Source organism: Pantherophis guttatus, chromosome 4 (genome assembly GCF_059756535.1).
Source record: "Pantherophis guttatus breed Tessera chromosome 4, ASM5975653v1, whole genome shotgun sequence".
NCBI lineage: Eukaryota > Metazoa > Chordata > Lepidosauria > Squamata > Colubridae > Pantherophis > Pantherophis guttatus.
Genome location: NC_142066.1, coordinates 154,488,920 through 154,512,316, shown reverse-complemented (window position 1 = coordinate 154,512,316; position 23,397 = coordinate 154,488,920). Strand labels below are relative to the sequence as shown.

Genomic DNA, 23,397 nt, shown 5'->3' with positions numbered 1-23,397 from the left:
GCTAAAACATAAGAACGCTCGCAGGAACTGGGTATGTCTAATATTTAATGAAAAGAAGGAGTAGGGGAGACATGATAGCAGTCTTCCAATATCTCAAGGGCTGCCACAAAGAAGAGGGAGTCAAGCTATTCTCCAAAGCTCCTGAAGGCAGGACAAGAAGCAAGGGGAGAAGCAACCTAGAACTAAGGAGAAATTTCCTGACAAGTGAGAACAATTAATCCTAAATCCACTCCTTCAACCAGATACACTTATACCTCGCTACTTGACTGCTTTGAAACTCATAGAATTTGGTACTCAGTGCATTTTTATGTGAAAATTTTGTTCTGGTACTCGTTGTTTGGTACGTGATGCGCAAGCTAGAACTAATCAGTGTCCACTAACTCATGACTTACTACCCAAAACAAAGGGTGACACATTACATGGTTTGTTTGACACATTTTTAATACTTGTCATGTTTCCTGTTTAATGACAAGTACTAAGGTACCAATGTACTCGGTGGCAGCTTTTCTGACATCTCACTTGGCTTGAGTTTATTCAACAAGCTAACACTGATGATTATTTAAATTCCTGAACTCAGCCCTCCAGCTATCATTGGCTTAATTCCTAGATCACAACATCTCTTTGTTCCTAATGAGTTGTGCTCTCTAGGCTATTACAAATGACAACTTGTGTTGCATCCAGTGTTGGTCTATCTTTTGTCTATCCTTGATCTATCGTTTATCTATCTGTAATTGGCATTTTGGGCTAGATCTTGCTCATCCTTTGGCTCCCTCCCTCCTCCTTTCCTCCCTCCCTCCCTTTTTATTCTCCGTCTTTGCTTCCTTCCCATTCTTATAAACCTAAGGCTACATCTAAATAATCAACTGTTGTTGATGCCAAATGTTCATACGTTATAAATCACATGTTCCAATAGCATATTCCACTATTCCAATATATCACTCATTCCAAAATGGCAGAAAAACCACAACAGAAAATACTTGCTGATATGTTTACGGTTTATTTATTTGGTCAGCGTGGTGGTAGTAATAGTGGAAGCAGTAGATGGGAGAGGCACCATACCATGGCAGTATTTGCTTCTAGCTTTAGACCAAGAATTCAAATTAAATCAATATATATTATTATATATTTTTCAACAATTGTTTGAAAAAAAAAAATGAAAGAGCAGCATTAACTTGCCCTATAGGAAACAATGTATAATTCCCCTTTTGTTAAAAAAATTTTTTTTAATTTTTTTTTTTTATTTGCAGGAGAATATCAAATATAAGACAATCTCTGTGGTTCGGGATTGAACCGTGGGGTCCTCTGAACCTGGTTCCTGTTTGCAGATGTTTCATTATCTGACGGGTAGCATCAACGTTGAGATGGCTCTAATAACAACGAGAGCTTTTTCTTCCTCGTCCTGCAACGTTAGTAAGGTCTGAGGCCCCGCTCACTTACCACGCAGGACAGCCTAAAATATACGTAGAGAGCGAAAAGAAACACCGCCAGAAGGATGATGGCTCCAACGGTCTTTTTTCTGTGAAGGACAGAGAAAAGAGAACAGCTTGCTAGGACAGGGGTCGGCAACCTTAAACACTCAAAGAGCTACAAAGATCCTAACTGGAAGCCCCCCATTCAATTCTGGAGCTGACCAGAAGTCTGGTTCCCCCACCGTAGAGTCTCCTCCTAGTATGACATCCTTTTTCCTCTACCTGTCCTAACCGAAAGCCTTATCAAATTGTGGAGCCGACCGGCGACAGGGAGCCGCAGCAGAAGGATGAAAGAGCCACATGTGGCTCCAGAGCCGCAGGTTGCTGACTCCTGTGCTAGGAGAACATTGGCTAATTCATGATGCTCCCTAGCCTTTCATTAATTGGGCGCTTTCGAAACTGCATCATCTCTAGTCAACTGAGCCATGTTGCTTAAGAATCCTTGGAATTGTCGCCCAGTTTACCTGGAGGACATCAGGTGTTAGTCTGTCCAAGGGATTCTCAAAACGCCACCCATCCTATAGGGCACCACAGGGAAAGGCTCACTCCTTTCGGATGTATTTGGAGGCCCACAGGGATAGGAAGTGAAGCTGCGAGGAGGCCTCCAGGGCTCTCCAGAGCAATAATCGAACCACCTTGTGAAAGGGCACAAGCATGGAGTGGCACCACTCATGGGCAAAAGTGAGTTAAGGACAGGGGTGAAATCCAGCAGGTTCTGGAGAAACGGTAGCGGAAAATTTGAGTAGTTCGGGGAACCAGCAACTACCACCTCTGGCTGGCCCCAGAGTGGGGAGGGAATGGAGATTCTGCAGTATCCTTCCCCTGGAGCGGTGGTGAAATCCAATTTTTTTTACTACTGGTTCTGTGGGCGTGGCTTGGTGGGCGTGGCAGGGGAAGGATACTGCAAAATACCCATTTCCTTCCCACTCCTGGGGGAATGATATTGCAAAATCTCCATTCTCATCCTACTCCTGGGGCCAGCTAGAGGTGGTATTTGCTAGTTTTCTGAATCACTCAAAATTTCCGCTACCGGTTCTCCAGAACCTGCAGGATTTCACTCCTGCCCTAGAATGGGGTAGAAATGGGGATTTTGCAGTATCCTTCCCCCAGGAGTGGGGAGGGAATGGGGATTTTGCAGTATCCTTCCCCCAGGAGTGGGGAGGGAATGGGAATTTTGCAGTATCAAATTTGCAGTATCAAAAAAAAATTGAATTCCACCACTGGTTAAGGAGCAGCAACACTCTCCTTCCCAATCCAAGTCTTTTAAGGCAGGGGTCACCAACCTTTCGGACCTCAGGGACCACTAAATTCATAATTTTAAATCTCAAGGACCACTAATATGATTTTTTAAAAAAGATAAATAGTATCTAGTGCAATATAAAAAATGCAAATAATTTTTCTGCGGACCACCAATGGTCCACAGACTATTGGTTGGTGACCACTGCTTTAAGGAATAGGGCCATTTCCAAATATTTAGAGGGAAGGGAACGGAAGGGAAGGAGACTCAAGTTGGGGCGAATTAAATCTATCTACGATTACAAGCTATATTGATTAGAATAAGACATACCTGCAGCAAAATCTCAGCTTTCCTAGGTTCTTCCTTACAATCTGAAAGCCATAAGGAGCAAATAGCAAAGAAAACAGTAAGTGAATATGTTTTACATTATATTGACTGTAGAGTCATTGTCTTAATTGCATGATCGTAACAATGGTGCCTCAGGTTTTGATTACCAAACAGCCTCCAAGTCATACCAAGCCTCCTACCCAACTCATCTTTTTCAGATAAATTGTGTTTTTTGTTGTTGTTTTTTAAAAAGCAATCTGGTACCACATTTTTTCAACTAGCAAATGTAATTAAAAAGCTATTTTTTTTAATAAAAATGTGTTATTCAGAAAAACTGCTTCCAGACTCCTGACACAGCTCTTCTTCTACCATGTCCAATAATTTTTTGCAACTCTCCCAACTAAAAGCAATATGCAAATTATCTACACTTAGCACTATTCTCGGAAATGCAAGACTTAAAATAAGAAATGCTAGATTTCACTGATTTGCAAGGTGACTTGTTTTACTTCTAATTCCTCGGATACGTTTTTTTTGTATTATTCAGTCTCTACATTCAAACTGTTTTTATCTTGCGATGAACAATAGGAGTTGAAATTCTCTCCACTTTTTTTTCTCTCTCTCTAAATCAGCCTTTCTCAACCTTTTTACCTGGAAGAACATTTGAAACAATTTTCAAATCTCTATTAAAATATTATATCTACTGGCCAGGGGTGGGCTTCAAAAAATTCAGCAACGGATTCTCTGCCCGGTTGCTGGGTGAGCGTGGCCATGGTGGCTGTGGTCGAGCCGGCCTCCTGCACCACGAGGGGGGGCCTGTTTTCGCCTTCCCCAGACTCCAGAGGCTTTCCTCAGCCTCTGGGAGGGCGAAAACTGCCTCCCCCAAGCTCTGGAGGCCCTCTGGAGGCCAGAAACGGGACTGTTTTCGGACTTCCAGAACTTCCAGACGGCCCGTTTTTCCCCCTCCCTAAGCCTCTGCGTGGGCCCTGCACTTATCTCACATCCAAAATGGGCCGCGTGGAGACTCCTGGGAGGGGAGGGGAAGGCGGGGCCAGCTAGGGGTGGGATTTGGAGGTTCTCCGAACCGGCCATAACATTAGCTACGGGTTCTCCCAAACCCAGGCGAACCCGTAGCAGCCCATCCCTGCATTGCATAGTGAATAAAGTTTTTAAAATTATATATATATTTATGGACTCTCATGAAACCCTTAACGACCTCTTGTAGAATCCCATTTGAGGAAGGCCGATCTACAAATGATTGGCTGTGGGGCTACACCCATGTCTCTCCTGCCTAGAGAGGGATTCTGGGTGTCCTTCACAGGGCCTCTTTCCTGAGAGATGAAGCTTCACGGTAGCCAGATGGAGCCACCTGAAGGTGATGTTTCCATCACTCCTGCAACTCCTAGGAAAAAGAGTCACTTCTCTTCTTAAACGAAAAGTTTCCCACCCTGATTGGGCTCTTGAGTTCAGGGTTCAAAAGACAAAGATGCAGCACTTCTGGTGAGGAATACAGGTAATCCTTGACTTACAACAATTCATTTAGCGACCGTTCAAAGTTACAGCGACCCTGAAAAAAATGACTTATGGCCGTTTTGCACGATTACAAATCATTGCAGCATGTGATCTAAACTCAAAGGCTTGGCAACTGACTCATATTTATGACGGTTGCCATGTCCCGGGGTCATGCGATCCCCTTTTGTGATCTTCTTATAAGGAAAAGTCAATGAGGAAACCAGATTCACTTAACAACTGTTTTATGAATTTAACAACTGCAGTGATTCACTTAACAACAGTCGCAAGAAAGGTTTTTAAATGGGGCAAATTCACAACAAATGTTTCACTTAGCAATGTTGGGCTCAATTACGGTCGTAAGTCAAGGACTACCTGTATATCAGGCATTCTTATCCCTCGTTTTGAGCGTTAATTAGTTCATCCCTAATATTACATTAAGTGACTATTATCTATCATTTATTAAGCATTTATGCTCTTCGTATACCTGTTTTCTTTGAGAAGGAATTCCTTTGGAGAAGGGTACTTTTCTCCTCCGCATTTCAGGATCTGTGCTTCCTGTCATCTCTTTAAGGTTTTCTTCCCGTAGACTTTGGATAGATATTTTCAGCCATTCCTCCACACTCAGCTTAGATGTTTCAGGCCCTCCCTCTTCAAGGTGATTTAGGGATATCTCCAGCCACTCCTTCACATGTTGCCTGGATTCCTCTGGACATCCTTCCTGAACATTTTGTATGGATTCTTGGAGCCATTCCTCCAGGTTGCTTCTAGATCTGTCTCGGGATTCTCGTCTGAGTTTTCCCAGAGATGCTCGTAGCCATCCTTGCAATCCTGTTCTGGATGCAGTAGATCCATGCTCTCTGGAATTTGCTAAACAGGCTTGGAGCCATCCATTCCTTAAGCTTTTTTCAGAGGAGGGAAATTCTACCCGAATCACTCTCTCACTGCTTTCTTCCGCACTTACTCTTCTTCTTCTTTTGAAGTATTGTTCGTTCAAATCCTGAATGGCCTTAATTGATGTTTCCAGCCATTCCTGAATACCAAGATGGGATGCTTCAGGTCCTTCCTCTTCAAGGTTGTTTACAGTTGTTTGGAGCCATTCTTTGACATCTTGATTGTCTACTTCAAAACGTTCCTCTTCCAGGTTTTTCAAGGAATCTTGAAGCCATTTTTCTAGAACTGGCTTAGGTTCGGTAGAAGACAAGAGTCTTTCTAAAGATCTTTGAAGCCACGACAATATATTGTCCACAGGTCCTTCAGAAGATAGCTTCTTGAGGCTCTCTTTCGATTTTTCAAGCCATCCTTTTCTTGAACTGCTGCTTCGAAGTTCTGCCTCAGACTTTTGTAGGTCCTGAATGCCTTTGATGGATGCCTCAAGCCATTCCTGAGCACTTAGATGGGATGCTTCAGGTCCTTCCTCTTCAAGGTTGTTTACAGTTGTTTGGAGCCATTCTTTGACATCTTGATTGTCTACTTCAGAACGTTCCTCTTCCAGGTTTTTCAAGGAATCTTGAAGCCATTTTTCTAGAACTGGCTTAGGTTCGGTAGAAGACGAGAGTCTTTCTAAAGATCTTTGAAGCCACGACAATATATTGTCCACAGGTCCTTCAGAAGATTGCTTTTTGAGGCTCTCTATTGATTTTTCGAGCCATTCTTTCTTTAGGCTGCTTCGAGACTCCGTCTCAGACTTTTGGAGATCTTGAATGCTTTGAATAGAGGCCTCAAGCCATTCCTGCACATTCGGATGGGATGTTTCTGGACGTTCTTCTTGGAGTTGATTTAAGGACAAATTCAGCCAATCATTTATATCTTTCCTGGATGCTTCAGGAGATTCCTTCTGAAGATTTATCAGAGATTCTTTAAGCCATTCTGCCAGGCTGGGTCTTGATGCTTTATTAGAAACCTCTTTTAGGTTTTTCAGAGATTCCTCAAGCCACCCTAATACGTTTTCCCTGGATTCTTTGGACTTTTTGGTTTTCAGGTTCTCTATGGAAGCTTTAAGTGTGTTTTCTAAGAGTTGAGATTTCATCTTTTCCAGATCTTCTTTATCTTCTGGCTTTCTATCCTGTCCACTTGTTTGCCAGATACTTACAAAACACCTTCTGTGCTCTCTACTCAGAAGTGGTATTAACTGGTCTCTGCATAGTAATGACCTAGAGCAGTCCTTTCTCAGTTTTCTCTCTCTAGAAAAATCAGAATGTTAGATATGCATCTGGACCAATAACGAAATAGTCTTAGCTAACTCTAATGAGAAGTGCTTGTTGTCAGGAAACTCTGTCCAAAAGAATATTATTTTTTTGACAGTGAAGGGGTGGGGAGTTTAAAACACCTACCTTATACATATCTTTGGAAAAGTCCCATTCAGTTCCATGAGACTTACTCCTAGTTATGCATATGGAGGATTACAACTGTAATGAGTTGTAATTCATTAATTTTGTTCTCTCTGTTATCTTCCATGTGGGAGAGGGATATTACTTTCAATATTTGGTGAATTTGCTGAAGAGTGTTGTAAGAAATATTCAGCTACCCTGTTTCCCCGAAAATAAGACATCCCCTGATAATAAGCCCAATTGGGCTTTTGAGCACATGCACTAAAATAAACTTTCCCCCGAAAATAAGCCCTCCCGAAAATATTTAAAAGCACAGCTGGAAATCAAGTAAGACGGCAAGAGGAGCCCCATCTTGCTCCACGCACCCTAAAAAAATGAGACCTACCTAAAAATAAGGCCAAGCACTTATTTCGGGGTTCAAAAAAATATAAGACAGGATCTTATTTTCAGGGAAACATAGTAATAAGAATTGTCTTAAAACATCCATTGTAATTTTAATCTAAATGTTCATAAAATGGAATTTATATTTAACTGTAAACAAATGTCTATGGAGATTCTCAGTCATCCAGGTCATGGTTGTCCCAAAAGTAATTTTTCAAGAGGCAACTGGACTTTATTTGTTTTTCTTTGAAAACGTTTCACTTCTCATCCAGGAAGCTTCTTCAGAGCTCTTGAAAAAGCATCTTTGGAACTGTAACACAAACTTTTGAGTGATACTAAATAGGTTTGTGTATAGAGGCACAACAATTGTAATAATATCATCATACAAAATAATATTTTTTGGACTCTTTGGGAGGTTTTTTTTTTTTCCAGAATTATGGATGTTTATATTACAACAATATTTAATAATAACTGCTCATATGTAGCCTCCAGAATAATGAATCGTAAGGCTCTGCCTTATGGGAAGGGATGTTTAACCTACTACTATAATCAGCTTGATTAGTATCTAGCAATATGAATGAAGACAAATAGGTAATTTTTTCGATTAAGTGGTGAGATTGCACTGTGGATGTGAAGTTTCAATTTTATTTATTTCTTTATATCCTGATCGTCTATAATGCGAAGGAAACTGAAGGAAAAGAGCAGGCAGAGATGGAAGGTAGAATTAAACGCATCATTAGTTTAGAGGCATTGCTGTAAGAGATCCAAGGTCCCCTTGAATTCCATTGGCCTTTAACTTGTCTATAGCTTGAATAAAGGTTCAATGTTGTAAACTTATAGCAACAGCTCTTAGATTTATATACCACTTCACAGTGCTTTTACAGCCCTCTCTAAACGGTTTACAGTAGAGTCAGCCTACGGCCCCCAACAATCTGGGTCCTCATTTTACCCACCTCGGAAGGCGGATGGAAGGCTGAGTCAACCTTGAGCCGGTGAGATTCGAACTGCCAAATTGCAGGCAGCCGGCAGTCAGCAGAAGTAGCTTGAAATACTGCACTCTAACCACTGTGCCATTGTGGCTCATTATGGCTCTTAGGACCCTGATTCTTTGCACTTGATAGAAAGATGAAGCCAAATGTTACAAGTAAAAACTTTTTAAAACCCTTGAAATGATATATTTGTGTAGCAGGTCTGTTTTGGCCAGTGGACTCAAGATGAAGCTCCCTAAAGAGAGAATAACTATGGGGGACGAGACAAGAGCAACTTGGGGTCTGTATTAGGGGTTGATAACCCCCAGACCACATACAGATGTTGGGAGAACTATCCATCTGGTTCAGTTCCAAGTGGGGAGAAAGACACTGGAAATATGGAAGCTGATTGGAAAGATGGTTTAATGAAGCAGAGCCATCAAGCAGGTGGTACTGGTGCAACTGAACACATGGAACTGAGAGAGAGAGGTATTTATATCCTCTCTTGGGCTTTGAACTTGAGCTTCCTCTTCCTGTGACAAGGGCATCTATTCTATTGGTTGCTGTCGGACTCCCATGGGGCCATGTGGGGTCATGTTTGTCTGAATCAAGTTTGGTTAAAGCCTAGAAGGTGATGCAATGTCCCCAGGTGATTGTGCCCTGTGGGTGAGCTCTGCTGATAGATAATCCTATTATGTCCTGAAGGGCCATGTCTTAATCCCATCACCCTGGAGCTGAAGACCTTTTGTCTTGTAAATAGGCTGGCCCAGTCCTGCTGGGGCTATTAACAAAGGTGGGGGCTGCTTTCCAAGAGCATGTTTCTCCTTTAGGGAAATATAATATTCTGCCTTTTATAATATTTCTCAAAATATTTCATTCTTCTAGGAGTGGGGTGGTTGCTAACTTTCTACACAGAGATGAACCACAATTTTGCAACACGCACATCCACTGGGAATACTGTCTGCTTTCCCCACCAGTGATCTGTGTAAGGAGTGAAGGGGAGGTTAATTTATTTATTTAAAAACATCTTTTATTTCCCTCCCAACAGTTGTTCCAGGGTTAGGGTTAGGGTTAGGGTTAGGGAATTCAACCCAGAAGGCTGAATATCGTATATGTCCAGGAAAGGGAGCTAAATAGAATTTAATTTGAAAATCTGGGGGGGAAAGTCATGGTTGCTATCTAAAAATTTCTCACCTGCTTAATTTTTCATCAAAATATTCGCAAAGTTGCTGTTTCTCTCCTTGCAGTTGGAGACTGACTCCTACAAGCTCCTTATTCTCATATTGGAGCTTACCTCTGTCTGACAGCAGGTCACAAATTATCCTCTTCTGCCTGCAAAATATGAAGACGTGACTAAAATTAGCCCCTTAGATTTTTATTCTTGAATAATTAAACTTGTTTAAAATTTTTAAAAAATTAATAACACCTCTCATCCCCCCCCCCCCCAGTGTTGTTCCAGGCAATGGACTTCAACACAGAAATATGTAATGTATGAGCAGGAGAGGGAGCTAAAGAGAATTTAATAGAGAAATTTGGAAGAGAAAGTCAGGGTTGCTATCTAAAAATTTCTCACATGCTCAGTTCTTCTTCGAAATGTTCACAGATTCTTTGTTTTTCTTCACATATTCCTAAAAGCTCTTTGTTCTCACGGTTCAGTTTTTCTCTGTCCGACAAGAGATTTGAAATTATCGTTGTTCTTCTGCAAATTACGAAGATCATGGTGAAATTAGTTCCTTTATTTATTTTTTTAACTTGGATCAGCTATTTTCCAAATTTAAAAAAAATGTGAGCATAAAGACATCATCAAAATTACACCAATGTGGAATTCAAAGCACTGCCTCTCCCATGCTACATCCATTCCATTCCAGAATTGGCTTGATGCACTATTTATACTGTCTGCAGCTAGCACAGATATTCCTCGAATTATTTTGAATTGTGAGAAAATAACAATTGCCCCCATATTCTGATTTCTGGTGTTTTGTTCCTCCTCTGCTGGAGAATTTCAGCACTAAGTTCTCTACTGTTACAATCACACTGAATGCAGACTGCACTTAAGTAATGCCAAACTTAGTGAATATTATTGATTTTTTAAAAAAATATAATCTGGCTTGTTCTATACACTTGTTCTCAAAGTGTAGTTACTTAGTAAGTTTATACAAAGATTTGAAGAAATACTTCTCCTTGAGAAAGCTTTTATCATCTCATGATAACATACTCACAAATGAAACTATACCATCATTGAGATACTGATCAATACTGACTTGACGGTCAAATAATCCATCAAGATAATAAACAGCAAATAATTACAAAATACCCTTCACAAGTCATTCTGAAGAGAGTATCTAAAATATTTGTGGGACGTGTATATATGCAATTACAATTAGAAAAGTTATCTTACACTTTAATATACAATTATTTACCCTACATACTGTATTTATTATAGTTTATTGTCTCAGTTGTAATGGATTATATAATATGGAATATCCTCTTAAAGCAGTGATGGTTAACCTTTTCGCCACTGAGTGCTGAAACTGGAGCACACACTGGAGCCAGACCCCAGAAGCGAGCAGCTGGCCAGTGCGCATGTGCTGCAGCCAGCTGCTTTTCCAGGTTCTATCGCGCACATGCGCACCAGACAGCTGGTCTTTATTTATTTTATTTATTTGTTTGTTTGTCAAACATGTACAGTTAACAAGTATAGGTATGAACATAAACATAAACAAAGGAAGTAAATACAAATAAATGGGGACAATAAGACAGGGATGGTAGGCATGCTGGTCTTTGATGAAACCTGGAAGAGCGCGCAACAGAACCTGGAAAGCAGCTGGAAACGGCGCATATGCTCACAGAGAAGGTTCTGCGTGCCACCTGTGGCACACGTGCCATAGGTTCAACATCACTGCTCTAAGATGTATAAATAATGGTGAACACACACAGTATTCTCACAGGTGAAATTTCTTTTAATCTTACTTATCTCAGTAGGAATTATTTGAGAGATTAAAGTCTTCCCTTAAAACTCCTAGGACAGTGATGGCAAATCTTTTTGCCGTCGCGTGCCAAAAGCGGGGGGGGTGGGGGTGCGGGCAGTAGTGGATTTCAATTTTGTTTGTTACTGGTTTGCTCACAGCGCTCGTGCGCAACACTTCTGGGCATGCGTAGACGTCCGGGCGGGTAGGCGGAGCCTCCCGCTGCCACCGGTTCACCCAATCCGGTAGCAACCCACCACTGAGCGCGCGGGGGGGTCGCATGCACACGTGCCCAACCCATAATGCAATACATCCCCACACACCCTGTCTTGTGCATTGGTGCATGACTCACCCTGTGCTACCCCACCCCCTGTGCATGCCCCCACGCCCACAACTCCCCCACGCCCTCTTTTTGGCCTAGCAGGCCTCCCTGAAGCCTCCAGAGGCCGGAAAGGGCCCATTTCCGGACTTCCAGTAGGCCCGTTTATCGTCCTCCCAGAGTCTCTGCGCGAACCCTGTACTTACCTGGCATCTAAAACGGGCCGCGTGGAGGCTCCTGGGAGGGGCAGGAGCACGTGTCTCCCACATGTGCGGCAGAAACCCGAAAATCAGCTGGCCCAGCGGGAGGCACGCACATATGCGTGGTGGAGCTAATCTAGGGCGATGGCTCTCCTGCCCGCAGAAATGGGTCCGCGTGCCACCTGTAGCATGTGTGCCATAGGTCTGCCATCAGGGTCCTAGGATATTCAATCATTCAGTCTGGTTTGGATTCAATCTAGATATGAGGCTATAAATGACTGCCATAAGGCAAACTATGGTACAGGTAGTCCTTGACTTTTGACTATAATTGAGCCCAACATTTCTGTTGTTAAGTGAGACATTTGATAAGTGAGTTTTCCTCCCATTTTTTGACCTTTTTTGCCATTTTTTTTAAGTGAATCACTGCAATTGTTAAATTAATAACATGGTTTTAAAAACAGGTATTTATAAGAGTTATAGCATCCGGGGTCCTGTGATCTCCATTTGCAGCCTTCCAACAAGCAAAGTCAATGTGAGAAGCCAGATTCACTTAGTGATTGCCAGACTCACATAACAAGTGCAGTGATTTTCTTAAAGACTATAGGTAGTCCTCTACTTAGGACCACAACTAAGTCCAAAATTTCTGTTAAGTGAGACATTTGTGAATTTTGCCCCGTTTTATGACCTTCCTTGCCTGAGTTGTTAAGTGAATCACTGCAGTTGATAAGGTAGTAACATGGTTGTTAAGTGAATCTGGCTTCCCCATTGACTTTGCTTGCCAGAGGGTCACAAAAGGGGATCACGTGACCCCAGGATCGTGCAACCGTCGTAAATTTGAGTTAGTTTCCCAGCGCCTTAATTTTGATCACGTGACCACACTTTTTCACACTTTCATAATAGCTGTGTGAAAAACAACCAGGTCACTTTTTTCAGTGCCTTTGTAACTTTGAATGGTCACTAAACGAATTGTTGTAAATCGAGGACTACCTGTACATTTTATAATGTGTGTCTACGGGAGGGAGCTAAAGAGGATTTAATATGAAATTCCAAAGGAGAAAGTCAGGGTTGCTATCTAAACCAGGGGTGTCAAACTCGATTTTATTGAGGGCTGCATCAGGGTTAGTTTGACCTTGGGGGGGTCGGATGCTCATGGCAGGGGTGGGGGTGGCCAGCTCGACATCTCTTGTGTCGGGGAGTACCTGTGGTGGATGGGAGGGGCTGGGGATCCATTGTCTCCTTTCCTTCCTTCCTTCCTTCTTTTTTCCTTCCCTCTTCATTCTCCTATCTTCTTCCTTCCCCTCTTTCCTTCTTTTTCCTTCCTTGCTCTCTTCCCATCTTCCCTTCTTTTTCTTTGCATTTCCTCTTCCCCTTTCTCCTTTCCTGTCCCTTCTTGGATGCTCAAATGCAAAAAGGAAAACATTTCTCCTTTTGTTTTGGTTTGCTTTCGGTTTGTTTTGCTAGCCCTCTGCCAGCGAAAATAGAGCCCCCACCCCACCCCTCCCAAGTTCCATTTTCACTGGCAGAGGGCTACAGGAGGCCATCACGGCCAAAAACAGGGCCCAGGGCAGCTGCGCACAGACCCCTCGGGCTTCATTTTTGCTGTCAATGACATCGTGGGCCGGTCCTTCACTGTTACCAGGGCGGTCTCGCAGGCCAGATTTAAGCCTTGAGTTTGACACCTCTGATCTAAACATTTCTCACCTCCTCAGTTCTTCCTCAAATTGTTCACTGAGTTGCTCTTTCTCTCCTTTCAACTGAAGACTGATTCGTACAAGCTCCTTTTTCTCATGCTGGAACTTTTCTCTGTCCAACAACAGATTTGAAATTGTTGTTGTTTTTCTGTAGATTATCGTTGATTTCCTGTAAATTATGAAAACACAATGACATTAGTTCCCTTATCTTTTTACTTGAATCAGCAAACCTTTTTCAATTAAAAATTTCATATATGTATGGTTATGTATTTATGTATGTGTGTGTGTGTGTGTATTGAAATTTGATGAAATTTCTTTTAATTCTTTTAATCTAACTCTAATTACAAGTCTAGTTTGACTTAAGTCCCCTCTTAAAACTCCTAGGACCGTGATGACGAACCTCTGTCACGCGTGCCAGAGGTGGCATGCAGTGCCCTCTCAGATGGCAGGTGAGCCGTCACCCCAGTTCAGTTCTACCATGCATGCGTGCACGCCTCCCACTGGCCAGCTGGTCTTCGGGTCTCTGCCGCGAATGCACGGGGGGGGGCGTGGAGGGTCTGTGTGCATTGCATTTTGGCGGTTTGGGCACATGCATGCACATCACACATGCAAGCCCACGCTTTGGGCACTGGATCCAGAAAAGGTTAGCCATCACTGTCCCAGGATGTTCAATCATTCAGTTTGGATTTAATCTAGTTATCAGTATTGAAATTTGATGAAATTTCTTTTAATCTATCTTATTTCTGTATGATTTATTTGAGGAAATTGAAGTCGTCCCTTAAAACTCGCAGAAGATTCAATCATTCAGTTGGGATTTAATCTAGTTATCAGGCTAAAAAAATGGCTGCCATTAGGTAAACTTTAGTACTCGGTGGATGTAAAGAATGTAACACAAAAAAGGAGAAAATTCTTGGCAACTGAAAGTACACCTTTCTAAGATGAAAGTACATCACATAAAGGCAGTTATGACCATGCCAAGACTTACTTAAAATCCAGGTCTTTCGCCTTCTTTAGCTCATCTTGCTGGCACTTAATTTTCGTCTGAAGAGTCTGGAAAAGTCAAAATATATTACAAGTGAAGTGAAGCTGTATACGTGTGTGTGTATGTTTCCCCTCTTATTGCAACATGAAATATTTTTCAGGCTATATTCTCAAGATTAACGTTCTTTCTGCACCAAATCAGAAAGCTCAGATTGCCCAAGGAGCTGCTGATTCAGTTCTACAGAGGAACTATAGAGTATGTCCTCTGCACCTCCATAACTGTATGGTTTGGCTCTGCAACCCAACAAGACAGACACAGACTTCAAAGGATAATTAGAACGGCAGAAAAAACGATGGCCACCAACCTGCCTTCCGCTGAGGACCTGTATACTGCACGAATCAAAAAGAGGGCTGTGAAAATATCTACAGACCCCTCACATCCTGGACATAAATTGTTTCAACTCCTACCCTCAAAACAATGCTATAGGGCACTGCACACCAGAACAACTGGACACAAGGACAGTTTGTTCCCGAATGCAATCACTCTGCTTAAAAACTAATTCCCACAACACTGTCAAACTATTTACTAAGGCTGTATTACTATTATTATTCTCATCCTTCCCTATTCCCTGTCTCCTTTTCTCCTTATGACTATAACTTTGTTCCTTGTGTCTTTACAATTTATATTGTTTTATTTAGTTTCCGAGTATGTTTTTTGTTGACTGCTTATTTAGTATCCTATCACTATCACCAAGCGTTGCATCTTATGACTCATGATGAATGTTGAATTTATTTATGATTATGATCATGATTTATCACTTTATAGCTTTTATGTACACTGAGAGCTTATGCCCCAAAGACAAATTCCTTATGTGTCCAAGAATTCTATACATATATAAAGCAACAATCAACTTTTCGAAAAGAATCTTGTTGTGTGGGAAAACTGATCCCTCTGGCTGATTTGTTAACATGTGAAAACCATGATGTATCCTTTAAGAGATGCTGCCTAAGGAGCCATCAGATAAGAGATAGCAGAGCCTGCAGTGGCCTAATGGGTGGGGAGAAGATATTTTTCTCTTAAGTTCTCAGACCATAAAGGAGGCAGTGGGAGAATTGGCCTCCAGACTTGCAGGGTTCTTTCAATGTAGCCTGACAGCAAAGAAGAATTACCGTATTTTTCGGAGTATAAGACGCACCTACCTTTTTTGGTGAGGAAAAGAAAAAAAGAAATCTCCCTCTGCCTCTGAGCAATTTTGCCTCATTGCAGCAAACAGCAAACAGCCTGCTTTACTTTCATTTTTGTTTTCAGCATAGCTTGATTAGCACAAGGTATTTGCTCCAGCAGTTTACCTCTTTGCAGCAAGCAGCTGCGCAAAACAGCTGAGAGCAAATCAGCTGAGAGTCGAGAGGCCGATCCATTCAACTTGTGCTAATTAGGCTGTGCTGAAACTAAAAGGAGCTCTTTTTTCTTGTTTTTTGCTTGCAAGGAGGTAACTGCTGCGAGGCAGAGGCCAAAGGGTAGGAGTGGTCGGGGCTACATTTGGTGTATAAGACGCACCTAAATTTTCACCCCCTTTTAGGGGGGGGAAAGGTGTGTCTTATACTCCGAAAAATATTGTATCTCATCTGGTTGTTGTTTCCTGTCTGGTCTACCTGGAAAAGTTGACAGTCCATGGTGATCAGACTCCAATTAAGCCCTCCCCTAAGAAGCAGTATTATGTTGCCAAAACTCTCTTGACCCAAAAAAGAACACAATCTGAATAACATCTACGGATAGTAATTTGTAGAAGTGCACAGATAGACACCCTCATTATAATGTCAATAAGAACACAATACAGTTGGGGACACATCTGTGGGCCATGTCTGCACTCCCTGCTTTCTCTAATACAGGGGTCTCCAACCCTGAGCCTGGAGGACCGTTTGCACATTTGTCTGAAATGTCTGTGGAGATTCTCAGTCATCCAGGTCATGGTTGTCCCAAAGGTTTTTTCTTTGCAAGCAGCAGCTGGACTTTCTGGTTTTGCTTCTCATCCAAGAAGCTTCTTCAGTTCAACATTTGTCTGAAACGGTATAGGATTTCCAGCTTGAGCAGAGGGTTGGACTAGAAGACCTCCAAGGTCCCTTCCAACTCTGTTCATTCTGTTCATGGTTAATGTATATGGTATACCTCAATCAGTCTCTTCTGTTCCACCAAATGCCTTTGTATTACGAAATGTTCTTCCTGCAAAATCGACAAAATACACTATTTTAAAGTGACAAGCTGATCAACAGCAATTAAAGACACTGATTTTTCTAACAATGGGGATGTGGGGATGGGGGAGAGGCAATGCTAACCATTATTTCTTCATCCTTCAATCTTAGGTGCCAACTGATGTTCTGACCCAGCCTTAGCAGAAGCTAGAAATAGACTCCCTGTCACGCTAAAAAACACTCTTTATTTACCTCTTGTGAATTAATGGCATTCACCCACCGAAAAGCCCAAGCAAGAGTCCTGCAAGGAGTTAACGGCAGCAACAGACCTTATCAGTTCCTTGCAGTGGTGAAATTCAATTTTTTTTACTACCAGTTCTGTGGGCGTGGCTTGGTGGGCGTGGCAGGGGAAGGATACTGCAAAATCTCCATTCCCACCTAACTATGGGAGCAGCCAGAGGTGGTATTTGCCGGTTCTCCAAACTACTCAAAATTTCTGCTACCAGTTCTCCAGAACCTGCTGGGTTTCACCCCTTGGTTCCTTGCAATAATTGCCAGGCCCTGAGCTCTCAGCCGAAAAGCTGCAAATTAGGTTCTGGCAAGCAGTCTTTGATTAAACGAAACACAATGAGCAAAATCTTCAGAAATATGAACTGTTGTCTCTTATGACAACCACTCCCGTTTCCTTCTATTTATTTCCCAGCCAGGGAGGGGCCATTCAGCATCCACATGTGCTTTGCTTCCTGAGTCGACTCCTTGTCCTCCTTTGTTCACTTCTCCTAACTGCTCTGTGCATATGTGAGTCTAGAACAGGCCCCAGCTGTTCTTCTTCAGTCATATCAGCCTCCAAAGGCAGCTGCCTCTCCGGTGGCTGGGAAATGTCAGACGGCCCTGACTCTATCTCTGCATCTGACGCAGAGCATCCATCAGAGCCTTCCCCAGACTCCAGTACTGGCCCAAGTTCCTCCCCAACCTCCTCATTGTCCGAGTCTGCTGCCAGCTCCGCAACTGATACTGCTGGTACTCAGACTTTGCACACTTGCCTGAAAATGCACGTCACTGAATAAAAGAAGATTTATTTTGATATTGCTCTGTCTGTACTGACACTGAAGCTGCAGTCCTTGTTGGCATCATTTATTTTCATCTCCTATTTTTTTACATCCTGATGGGGTGGGTTATTAGGCAGCCTGTATACTATTTTGTGGCATTGTGGGTTTTCTCAATAAAGTTACTTACTCCTTAAATGGGAGGGGAGGGGGGGGCACAATGGCTCAGCAGTTAAAATGCTGGGCTTGTCAGCTGGGTTCAAGACCTGAACGCTGCGCGATGGGGTGAGCTATTACTCATCCCAGCTCCTGCCCACTTAGGAGTACGAAAGCATGCAAATGCAAGTAGATAAATAGGTACCATTTCAGCAGGAAAGTTACTGCATTCCATAATTTCATGCTGGCCACATGATGATGGAAGCGTCTCTCAGACTGTGTAAGGCAAACTTGGCTGAGAATCGGGAGACTGGACAGGGGAAACCTTTAAACCTTTACTCCTGAAATAATTATTGTTTTTCATTACAGTCTTTTTCTTCCACAATCACCGAAGTAGAAAAGAGAAAATCTTATTTTTGGCAAGTTCATTTGCAATCATAAAATGCACTCAGGATAATTATAAAATTACTCCAGATCTCATCAACGTATTAATAGTAGATCACATTGTTCCATTTTTAGACTTAGTTTCTAAAATTAAGTAAATCAGTATGATACTTTTGGTGACAAATCCTACCAGGAAATGAAATTCAACTTATTTCAAAGGAAATTGGACAGTAAAAACTGAGAACAGGATTGCAGCTCACATTCTTAATAAATTTGAATTATTTTCTCAATTAAAAATGCTTTCATTTATCAGATTTATGACATTTTTCACTGATCTACCAACCTACTACTTACATGTATCTATATTTACCTACCTACCTACCTACCTACCTACCTACCTACCTACATCTATCTATCTATCTATCTATCTATCTATCTATCTATCTATCTATCTATCTATCATGATCTCATGAAATAGGTTGCATTATTTCCATCATTTTATCAATAAGAAATTGTTATTGAAAGTGAAAGTAGTGAATCCATATCTCATCCAGATCCAAATGTGATAATTAACCATTTATTTTGGACCCAAATTCTGGGTGAAAAGCTATAGTAAGGAATTCTCAGGTTTATGTTTAGATAAAGTCCCTTTTATCGAGTGAGCTTATAATTAAGGAATATAATAAAGATATACAAACATAGATTCATTATTCAGCCAGACAATGGCAGATGGTTAAAGCAGCAATTTCATTTTATTTTTGTTGGAATTTCCAAGCTTCAACTCTAGGAACAAGAAGTAGGTGCAGATCTCCTACGTACAGGTAGTCCTTGACTTCTTACCACAATTGAGCCCAAAATGTATTTTGAGTGAGACGAATTAACTTTTGCCTCATTTTACGACTTAACAGTTGCCATATATTAAGTAAGTTTTACAAGTTTTCTTATTACAGTTGTTAAGTGAAGCAATGCAGTTGATAATTTAATTACCCCATTGTTAAATAAATAAATCTGGCTTCCAGATTTGCTTGTCAGGTCGCAAAAGGTGACCTGACATTGCTTGGGACACAGCAATGGTCATAAATATTTATTAATAAATATTAATAAATGTTTGTGTGTCTATATTTTTCTTGACTGTACACCGCCTTGAGTCCTACGGGAGAAAGGCGGTATAGAAATATAATAAATAAATAAATAAATAAATAAATAAATAAATAAGAACTGTAACATAAATATGAACTGAATTGTAACTTTGAACTGTCACTAGATAAGCTGTTGTAAATTGAGGCCTAATTGATCCAAGGTTAAATAAATATGGGAATTAGCTACGCTCACTCCGTGTTCCTGGATTGAGGCTAGATTTGTTATAGTTTCATGGGAAGCAGAACAAACTTGAGAGAGCCTGGTGCTTCCCCAGTGATGTTCAGTGTTGGGATTTATAGATGGGCACCCTGTTTGCCGTTAGACTATCTAGCGCCTTCCTAGCCTCCCAAAATGCTTGCTTGGAAAGAGGAACTAAGATTCCCTAGTGCCTGTATGTGAGGTAGTATCCGTCTGCTCCTTGCAGAGGCCACAACTGATGGCTTCTTGCAGGAAACTTTCCTAGGAACAGAGATGGAGATGAGAGCGCCTGAGGGGTTAAATAACAAGTAGGATAAATATCCTTCGGGAGTAGGGCGGTATAGAAATTTGATTAATAAATAAATAAATAATATACTGAAACACCGCTTATGCATTTTGTAAAAGCTTGGATCATGTGTTCCCTTTCACAAGGTCAGAGGCACATGGGGCACAATTAAAAAAGAACTTCAGTAGTTCAATCATGACTTCCAGTTTGTCTCCCCTGCCGATACTCCTAATTTTTCTTTTAAAATGTGTCTAAAGAATATGCTATTGTTCTTTAATCATCACATTTCTGATTATCGGAGTAATGGTAACCAACATTTTGGCTTAGGGTTAAAAAAATGGGTATAAGGGTTCAGTTCTTAATAGAATATATAACAACCCTCTTTCCCTCCCGCACGTATGGCCATTCAGATGTCAATCCCACTGAAATATCTCTAATGCTGCGGAATTAGTAAATATATCCTTATTATCTTATCACCACATTGATCTCCGTAAGAGATCATGGCCACCAGAAGCGGGAGACATTTCCTTTCTAAAACCCAACCAGTCACGTACGAAAACTCTTTCGCATTTCTTGACAACGTACATTCAACTTTTCCAGATGACAGATTGCTAACCTGGTGGCAATGTTTGGTGAAGTGTAAATCACGATCTGCCTCTTGCTCACGAAGCCCACGTGTGGGGGTATCTTCCAGATTCTTGGAAAACTGGCAATGGCGTGATGTATAGAGCTGGAAAGCAATTAAAGTCTTAAGGATTGATAAAATATGCTGGTAAGTGTAATGAAATGTTCAGGTTTTGTTAAGTTGACTCTGCCACTATTGAACACTTCATTATTGTTTTTGTTATCCTACAGTCTTAGAAACAGACATATCAGAGTTATCAGAATAGATTTATTTCCTCTGTCACTTTCCCAACGGGTAGTAAGGGAGCACCAGCCAGAATTGAGATCAGATTAATTCAATGTACTCTGTAAGTTAAACATCTTTGATAAATGAGGATATATGAGGATGCTCAAACGTGCCTTAGCAAGTAACAACAGTAACAAAAACATTGGTGAAGGGGAACACACATTTTTTTTAAAAAATGTACTTTCCATTCTAGCACCTTAAGTATAGACACTGAATTAATTTGTAAGGAAATACAGGTAAACCTTGACTTACAACAGATCATATAGTAAAGTGGAAGTTATAATGGCACTGAAAAAAGTTACTTAAAAAGTAACCCAATCAAGAGGAGTCATATTTGTATTTGCCAGACCGTTTGCAGCACGACTACTATTAGGAGACAACTCAGGAGCAAAACACAGCACACAGAGACTTAGACATTTAACAGTGGTTTAAATACAGGACATATACAGAAATATCCGTGGTAAGTAAATACCTTACAAGCATTCAATCTTCTTACCTTACACGAGGACTCAGCAATGAATACAGGACACAAGGAAAGAGAATCCGCCCTCTCCTGGCTGCCTTTATATAAACACCTCTTAAAGGGGTAAGAGACTTTTGTGGACCCTATCAGGGTCTTACATTGGTCACACAGATGCTGATTCATTCTTATTACATCATCCTTACATTTCATCAGCTTTACAGTTGCATCAGCTTTACATTGGCTGGTCAGCTTGAAGCCATCATTACCCTGACCATTTTCATTATTAATGTTTACCGGCTACAATTATATATTATATACCTCAATACGTCTCCTTTCTGCCACTGAAGTTGTTACTTTGGAAAGTCTTGATAGTTCTTCCTGCAACATTAACAAAATACACTATTTTCCCCACTATGTTGGAAATGTAAACATCAAAAAGGAACTTATTATCACATGTGGTGGTCCTGCCAGAAGGCAAAACAATTTTGGCAAACAATTAAAATACAAATAGAAGAAATTATAAATCAACAAATAGAAATGAGGCCAGAAACTTTCTTACTGGGAATAATTACCAGGACATATGAAAAAAAATAAGATACTTAATTATTCACATAATGACAGCAGCACAAATAGTTTTCGCTCAAAACTGGAAAAACAATGACATACCATCAGAAGACAAGGTGATTAGAAAAATTATGGAATGTGCGGAAATGGATAAGCTCACAAAGGAGATAAAAGAAAAAGATGAAAGATTATTATTTAGTTTGGGAGAAATGGTATAAATGGTTGGAGGAGAAAGGGGGGAAAAAGGGGGGGAAGAAAACTAAACAATGGTTAAATTAGGTGGAGAATTATGGAAACAAATGGGAAGATATAAATTGTGGAAAGGAAACTAGGTACCTGTTTTTGTTAAATGTAAATACTTAGATTAAGAGAATATATATATATATATGATATACTAGGAATATATGTATAAGAGATACATTAAGATAAGAAAGAAAATGTATATAGATTACTGATGCGAAAATGTTGAAAAGAAGATGGATTTGTTTCTTTTGTTGTTTGTAGATTTGTTTGTTTGTTCGTATTAAAAAAATGTTTAATAAAAATTATATCTATATAAAAAAACAAAATACACTATTTTAAAAACTTGCTATTAGCATTAGACACTAATTTTTCAAATAAATATTTGTTTGGGAGGGAGGGAGGGGGGGGTTGATTTTAATCATTGTTTTTCTGTCCTCAAAGCTTAGTTGCCAACTGATATCTCTGGCACCTAAACTCTGGACACTTGCCTAAAAGTATACACCACTGAATAAAATGAAAGATTTTGATATTCCTGTCTATCTGTTTACACTGTTACCAGCATTTAATTCAGACTCTGTAGCTGCAACCTCTGTTGGCATAATTTTTTTCCCTCCTCATCTCTATTATTTTACAGCCTGATGAGCTGGAGCATTAAACAGCCTGCTGTTTTGTGGTATTTTAGTCATGTTAATAAAATGACTTACTCCTTAAGTTATCATTTTCCATTAAAGTTTTTTTAACTCACAATCAACAAATAGATCAACATGCTATAGAGCAGGGATGGCGAACCTTTTTGGCACCGAGTGCCTTAAAGGTCATGCAGAAACGTTGCGCAAGTGTGCACGCGCTCGCCAGGGCCGCACTCCAGTTTCTAGCGTGCATGTGCGCCTGATAATCAGCTGACTGGTGCACATGCACAGACTGGTTTTTTGAACTGCCATGTGTGTGAAGGGTTCGCGCTCCGGAAAAGCCGAACTTCCAGGTTCTAGCATGCATGCACGCCTGACGATCACCTGTCACACCGGTTTTTGGCACTGCCACGAGCATGAAGGACAGCTGATCATTGCGCGCGCACACGTGCCAGAAACCTGGAAGACAAACAGGCAAGGCCGTGTGTGCCAGGAGACATGGCTTCGTGTGTCACCTTGGGCACATGTGCCATAGGTTCACCATCATGGCTATAGAGACTCTGGGTCTCTCTCTTATTTTTCCTTCCATTCATTTATGTTTGATTCTGCCTGAACAAATTCCTGTTGTTTTTCCTTTTTCAGAAGTGGTTTGGCATTGCATCCTTCGCAGGGCTGAAAGAAAGTGACTGGCCCAAGGTTATCCAGTCAGCTTTATGCCTAAAGCTAGATGAGAATTCCCAGTATACCCATTTCATGACATGGGGATTAAGGCAACTAACATAAGCTAAAAATGTATTTTAAAAAAATAAAGCA

At 41.0% G+C, this 23,397-nt stretch overlaps 1 protein-coding gene across 1 annotated transcript; it reads right to left on the bottom strand.

The window, feature by feature from the left end:
* Positions 1-983: 983 nt before the first annotated feature.
* Positions 984-20,507, bottom strand: LOC117654763 (uncharacterized). Its single transcript, XM_060682821.2, has 10 exons — positions 20,392-20,507; positions 17,973-18,108; positions 16,543-16,596; positions 14,380-14,444; positions 13,405-13,563; positions 9,792-9,917; positions 9,413-9,550; positions 5,027-6,722; positions 3,037-3,077; positions 984-1,516 (listed from the first exon to the last, which is right to left on the bottom strand). The coding sequence occupies exons 2-10, from the start codon at positions 18,000-18,002 to the stop codon at positions 1,408-1,410; spliced, it is 2,418 nt and encodes an 805-aa protein (XP_060538804.1). The 5' UTR covers positions 18,003-18,108; positions 20,392-20,507; the 3' UTR covers positions 984-1,407.
* Between the last annotated feature and the right edge of the window lie 2,890 nt (positions 20,508-23,397).